The 7,409-nt window shown below is 42.6% G+C and overlaps 1 protein-coding gene across 1 annotated transcript in view; it reads right to left on the reverse strand.

Annotated features, from left to right (window-relative positions):
- The window catches only part of TMTC1 (transmembrane and tetratricopeptide repeat containing 1), a 138,205-nt gene that overhangs the window by 42,022 nt on the left and 88,774 nt on the right, over positions 1 to 7,409 (reverse strand). Inside the window, exon 10 of the mRNA XM_017739963.1 lies at positions 5,238 to 5,402. Coding sequence (XP_017595452.1) covers positions 5,238 to 5,402 — 165 coding nt within the window. The remainder of the gene's footprint in view (positions 1 to 5,237; positions 5,403 to 7,409) is intronic.

Below are 7,409 nucleotides of genomic sequence, written 5' to 3' on the forward strand. Positions count from 1 at the left end.
TATCATCAACAAAGGTTCTCTACAGCAAATTATTCTCTGGATGACACAAACAACCACCTCCTTGGCCTCCTCCCCTCATACTGATTTCACAGATATCTGTGTTGGGCCATATTAAACTGTCCTATAGAACATGCCTGAAATGCAATGGGACTTGCTCTCCTCAGCTGAGCCAGCTTTCAGAATTAACAAAATAACACAGCAGTACGTGCCACACATTTGGGGCTGAAGCAGTTTTTGCAAATTCCTGAAGTCAGCAGACCTGGCTTGGAAAGGAGAGCTGCTAAGAGGGCATCATTTTTGTACAGTTCCTTTTCTGGTTACTCCTGTGTTTCCAGGCACTGTCACAAATGTGGGCAGCGCGTGCGGACGCTTTCCAGGAGCAACAGGAAACGTGGCAGCTTGACAAGCCTTGGAAAGGTCAGTACAGCGGATGCAGAGGTCAGCCCACAGCTCTCCCCTCCCTCTCCCTGGCTTTGGACATTAACACTGACCGCAGTTCAAATCTGACCTTCTGGCCTGTGCATTCACTCCAGAGGGCAGTTCTGTAAATAATTAACAAGTCAGTCCTCCCTGATCACCTGCCAACACACTAAGACAAACTGCTTGGGGCTTCTAGAGATGTCTTGGAATAAAATGCCACAAATATCTCTCTACGTATTTGGCCATGTCTTATACTTGTGGTTTATTTGCTTCTCATTTAGTCCTTGCACACATGCTTGTGCATCTGTGTGGAGATGCCTCATTTCCTCAGAGAGCAGCATCCTCCCCGACACTGCTGGTTCAGCCAGGACCTGGCAGGATTTCTGCATCCAGAAAACTTGGCCCCTGGGCTGAAGACTGAGTGGCAACAGTGACCCGGAGACGGAAACGGTGCTGCCACACAACATCAAAATAGGTTAAGTCTTGAGAAAGGGACAGAATGGGGCACAAGCACAAAACTAGGAACACTCTGAGTATACAAACATCTCCTGGACCAGCATAGGAAAAGCGTATTTAACAGACTAAGCCTCAGCCAAGGGAATCAAGAAAAATCAACCCTGCAGAAACACATCCAAGCAAATGATGGAACAAAAAGTAGAGGTGAAAGGAAAAAAAAAAAAAAACTAAGAGGAGGGAAGAAGCAGTAATTAAGTAAAGCAGCAACTGGAGAAAGAGGAATGAAGAACTAGGATTGTGAGTAAAGATTCTCCCAGCATATACTTCTTAAAAAAAATTCAACACACACAGAGACTACCAAGCAGGTTGATTTATGTCTCCTTTCCCTCATCTATAGATTTGCTCTGTATCCTCCTCCCATTCTGTCCATTAAAATTTATTGTTGTTTCACATACCTCCATCCACTTCTCCCTCCTCTCCTCATCAGCATCCTCCTGCCCCAAAGAGGAGATCTCTCACTCCTGGGATGACTTTATCTTCTTGCTATACTATTCTTTTGCATTTTCTTCCCATCAACAAGAAGGGTCCTACCACGTTACAGACTTGTGAGAGATGTGTAGCACCTATCAAAGAAGATCTTAAAAGGACAACAAAAAGGCCAATAAGGGTAAACAGCACAGTAAAGACAGCTATGAGAAATGAAAGCCACTCTAAAAAGGAACAGCTACAGAAGGAAAAAAGAAAAGAGCATAAACGTCAGCCAGTTAAACATAAACCATAATTAGGCAGACCAAAAGAGATTTAAAGAAAAACTTGCTAAAGCTATCAAAGCTAATAATGGAATACATCAGACAGAGGAAACCTGCCAAAGATCCCCTAAGGCAAATAGATGATGGAGGTCTAAAAGTAGTGCTTGAAGAAGAAAAGACCACAGCAGAAAAGCTAAATGGATTCTCTGCACCAGTGCTCACTGCAGGGAAACTGAAGGAGTTGCCACACAGGAGCTTTTCCTCACAGGGGCAAGACTGAAGCACTGTCTCTGACTGAAGTGGCAGTAACAGAGGCTTTAAAACAAGTCAGCACCCAGAACAGTTATGAACCCATTGGGCTTGGTAGAATACATCCAAAGGAAGACAAACATACAGCTATTAGCTGCGGTAGGTAGCCTGTAATTTAAATGAGACTGGCACTACGGGAATGGAAGTTGATGAACATGACCTCATATGGCTCCAGGGAAGGGATCTTGAGGGGGAAACAGACCAGGAAGTCTGATTTTCACTTCAGGTAATTTGGGGAAAACCATAATAAAGCCTAATTCTAGCACACTTCTAGGTAACTACAGTCCAACAAAGAATTTGCCTTGTATATTGCAGAAAGAAGTTATTTGGGAAGCTCTGTTGTGTTTTTATAGATTCAACAGGTCTATACATGTTACAATACATGTTATTGAAACTATGGAAAGCTTTTACAAATATTCAAATATAGCCCAGGCAACCAAAATCACATACACCAATGTTGAGCACTTAAATGTCCAAAGGGATTTTTTTTTATAAAATCCCTCACCGAAGACTTCCAATTTATCCAAGGTGTCATGGAGTAAGAGGGGAAAATCCTCTCATGAATCAGTACTAAGTTGAAAGACAGCAAGCAAAGAGCATTAATATTTGAACAGTTTTTACAGCTGGAGAAGAGTGCAAGCAGGGTTCCCAGGAGACATGCAATGGCACCTGAGGTACTTCAGGTGTTCACAAAGGATCTTGAAAGGGGAGCAAACGGGGAGGGGACACGTTTGCTGATGCCACCAATGTGAATCACACTGCAGGAATTAAAGCTGACTACACTTTGTTGCAGAAGGATCTCACAGTATTGAAGGCTGGGCAAGAAGATGGCACAACAAATGCAGTGTTGGTACAGACACAAGCAACAGAGAGTGTGTACACACACTCCCTAAATCTGCATAAATCTCCACACAGATTGATGTCTAAAACCCAGTTATTTCCAATCACAGTAGGTGTCTTGTAATTTGCATTGGGAGTGCTGTGAAATTATCACTCACTGCTTAGGAGAGGTCGGTCATAAAAGGCAAGCAGAAGATTAGGAATTAGTAGGAGAAGAGAACCAAATCCAGAAAGCAGTCCTATGTTACCGTGCTGCACATACCTCTTGAAAGGTAATTCTGGCCTCTTTCTCAAAAGGATGGATTAGAGTATGAAAGTATCCAGAGAAGACTGACTAGAGGAATCAGAAATGCAGAACAGCTTCCATCTGAGGGGAGTACAAAATCAGCTGACTTCAGCGGGAAAAAGAGACAGCCTTAGGTGAAGGCATGGGGGTTCAAGGCATGGAAGTGCCTTTATTCTAAGTGACAAGCTGATGGTTACTCACTACTCATTCAGCACACCAGAAGTAGGGGACACCAAACCAGATAATCAGGCAGAAGGCTCAGAGCACACAGAGGGAAATCTTAGTGTGCATGCTCTGTAATTTAACCATGGAGCCCAGCACACAGGATGCTGTAGAAGCCAAAACTATAAATAGGTTTGAAAAAGCAGAGACATTATGGAAGAAAAGTCCATCAGTGGCTGTTAAAAGCAAAAATAGCAAGTAACTCCTGACTCAGGAAGTCTTTAAACTGCAGATTACTGCAAGCTGGGAAAGAACTGGAGAGAAGCATTATTGTTGCTGGCCCTGTTCTTACAGTGCTTTTTTCAGCAGCTGCTGCTGATTGCTCTCAGGGACAGGACACAATATGAGGTGACCCAGCAGGAACACAGAGTTCTGCCATCCCCTCAAAAGCCTGGGGCAGACCTCTCTCCTGGTACTGTCCCCAAAACTCCTGAGCTGAAGAGGGAAACAGCTCAGCCCAAGGCACTGAGCCCTGAGTACTGCCCTGAGCTACTCCACTTCCCTCCCTTGAGGTAAAGGTGTATTAGCTCCAGCTGACAGCTGCACTGCAGCAGTGCCACAGCCTCGGAATTGGAGCTGGCAGTAAATAGTCACCCTGTTTTGAATGGAGGCTGGAAGGACAGAACTCCATTTGTATCCAACTAAGCAGACATGACCTTATCTCTCTCTTCTGCAAGAGACCCCATAGCAGTCCATGTTGTCCCAAGAACGCTCCTTCGTAGAAGGAAATGTCCTCCTGTCATCTGCTACAGTTTGACTTCATGGTTTTTAAACATGGGTAACCACAGCTGTGCACAACACAACACCGTATGAATGCCTGAAACTCTGCAAATGGAATTGTCCTATTGCCACCTCCCCTTCAGTAAGAGAGTTGTCCAACTTGGAAATCCTCCTACTTTCCTCCAAGTGGCCAGGTTTGGACTGGAGGAAGTGGATTGCTGTGTGAGTCCAGGCCAGTCACCGTGGCTGCTGTTGTTTGAACAGCAAACAGTGTTTGAGGGAGACAGGCAGAGAACTGAGATTGGCTCAGCTGGTCAGAGCTGAGTTCAAATAGTGCCAAGGCTGTGGGTTTGATCCCCATCCCTGTTTGGGCCATTCGCTTAAGAGCTGGATGCGATGACCCTTGTGGGTCCCTTCCAACTCAGAATATTCCACGAATCATGCAGGGGGAAGAAACCCCAATTTCAGATTTTTTTAAAAAACAGCCCCACTAAGAGAGCTCCAACCACTGCAGTAGTGTTTCCTGAAGACCAAAGGGTACACATAAAAAACAATTTCATACTTTTAGTGCTGCATAAATTAAACTTTGCTCTGGCCAATAAGTTAGGAAATAAAGATCAACCCATGTGCAGATCACCTGTGTTTCTGCAATTACTTCACAATTAGACAACTGCTGAAAGCAGCTGGAGGCAAATGCAATACATTTTCTAGCAAAACACAAAATGAAACAGACTGTTTCAATGCAAGAAAATACATAAATGAGGTTGTTAAGAGAGCTGTTTGGCAAAGAGTAATCAAATAAAATGAAATATGGTACATTAAGTTTGGCACTTCGTGGCATTTTATTTTTGTCATTAGAACATTGCTGAAGAAATTTCAATATATTCAGTAGCGTTACTATGGCATTCTGGAGTGTTGCAAAAAAATTTTGCTATGTCTTTAGAAGCAAAAGCATTACACTATCATTAGATCTACAGAATCGAAGTTATTTAAAAACAGCATGTCTTAAAAATGTGCTTGTCAGAGCCAAAGTTTGTACATAAGCATATAAAGTGCTGACACCAGTTTTTGCCCAGGTATCAGACAACAGAAAGTAAGTGTTATTTTATGACAATAAAAATGTTAATTAGATCAATGCATCAATAGCACAACTTTTTCTAAAGAAAACTATTCCATGCAACAAACTTATTTTCAACAACATAAAAATGCAAATATTCTCTTGTGGTCACTCCTACCTGAACAGGGATTCTCGTGACAGCCAGATTTCATTCTGTTTCACGGTCTTCCAAGAGAAGAGCAGCAGCAGCAAAGCAAAGAGGGTCAGAACAGTAATTCTCCATTTATTTAGCCATGTAGACAGCTTTTTTAGACCGTGGACAAAAAGGATGCAGTACCCCATGCTGGGGGGGAAAAAAAAAGGAAAGGGAAAATGTACCAAAAGTTATATTTCAAGTGTCTGGTTTATATGCAAAACCATCCAGTATTGCATTTATTACACAATTACTAGGGGTTTTGGACTAATTATATTTTCTGGGCTAACAAACTTTAATTCAACAGCAGTTTTCCTCAAGTCACTACACAATTTCCAAATTAATCTAAATGATAGACCCGGATGCCAAAAGTACAGTCGCATACATAATACCACCCAGCATAATGGTAGCTTCCACCAGCCACAGAAGGCAGCTGCTTTTCTGAACAGCAAGCTAAGAAAGCACCATGTAATAACAGTAATACTGAGCACTACTGGAGCAGTGTGGAAATGAAAGGCATTTTAACAGGGGGAAGTCTCTAAACAATCCCAGTGGTGGCTGCTATTAATTCTGGTTTACAAATTGTGAAGCTGAGGCAGGAGAGCGACTGCAGGAGCAGGTGATGGAGACCACCAAAAAGCAGGAGAACCTGTATGGCTCTTGCACTTCTACATCAGGGCCAGCCTGTCCCTTCTAGTGCCCAGCCCAGAATAGCTGAGATGTGCTGGCAGATCTTCCTTGCTGCCCTTCCATGAACTGACACACGGTCATCTCCAGCCCCCAGCCCTTCTACGGCTCACCATTAATAATTACTGTGGCATTTGCACAAGCCAAATTTGGACTGAAGTCTTACACCTGAATAAATTTAAATCAATTCAGTAATTATTTACCTTAATTCAAGGGTTGTGTTATTTCCTCCAATGATGTCCCTCTGAGCTGGAAATTCAGTGCTTTCAGCTGCTGTACTTAATAGTTGCTTATTCTACTTGTAATTTTTACAAGGAATTTAAATTTCTATTGCTCAACAAATTTTATTAGCTTATCTAAAACTCTTCAGGTTACTTAGCACCTGATTTAGTGTTAGACTTAAAACCTATCTTAGTCCAGGCAGCTCTTCCTAATGAAAACAGGGAGCAGAAGGCTCTCGAATAACACTTGAGGATGATCAATAAACCGAGCCAGAAGCACAGCCCTTCCCTAATACTGGCACACCTTGAACCCCAGCTGAATCCCACACTTAAAAGCAGGCAGGCTGGAGGTATAGAGATCATTGCACCTGCCCACACTCTGGCCAGACATTTAGAGGCTTTCCTGGTCTGTACAGAGAGGTTCAACCAACTTCCCAGTGAGAATGCTATGAGTTAAGAAAAATTAAGAACAAAATCCCACTGTCAGAGGTGACCTTGCAGGCAAACATGCAATATGGTGGAAGTCAATGTGGAAATCAGAAAAAGGAAAATGTTCCACATTCAAGGAGCTCTGTGTGTGCTTCTTGGCATGGTTTCTCTGCCCTCTTGGAGGGCTGGACGCATTGCTATTGCTTAGGCTTCCTAAGGATGGAGAGGGACAAGAATTCTTCCTTTCACTGAGGAAAAAACCTGCCTCTGTTGTATGCACTGATTAGCACCGCGGTGATGTCTCTGGCACAGTACAGGGGCCTTACAGAACACTGAGAGAAGTACAGAAGTATGGGGCAAACCCAGAGACATCAGATCTGGTGATCATTCAGAACCCCTTCATGGTTGTTTTTGAGTTCTCCCATTTTTCAGAAGTGGTTACCTATATATTTAAATCACTCAATTACGCTTTCACTTTCTTGTAACACATTTCTTGTTGTACATGCACTGGTTTTTTCCATTAACTCTTTTGCACATAAATATTTGTTACACCTACATTAACTGCAAGCAGACATTTAGAACTACAGAGATGCTGGTGCCAAACAATCCAGCCTTTACAGTTATTGAACCCTACTTTAATACCTCTGAAAAGCTAATCTTAATAATAATCCCTCCCTTTCCATCAAGAAATGCCTCAAAAGTCTGCAGACAGTTTTTACTTTGTTATTTTGCCTTTCCTCAATTTTATCCTTCCCTTGGAATTAATTATTTGATGTATATATTACTTAATTGCTTTAGCACGAGGCCACTTTCAAAGTAA

Source organism: Corvus brachyrhynchos, unplaced genomic scaffold, assembly GCF_000691975.1.
Source record: "Corvus brachyrhynchos isolate BGI_N302 unplaced genomic scaffold, ASM69197v1 scaffold27, whole genome shotgun sequence".
Lineage (NCBI taxonomy): Eukaryota > Metazoa > Chordata > Aves > Passeriformes > Corvidae > Corvus > Corvus brachyrhynchos.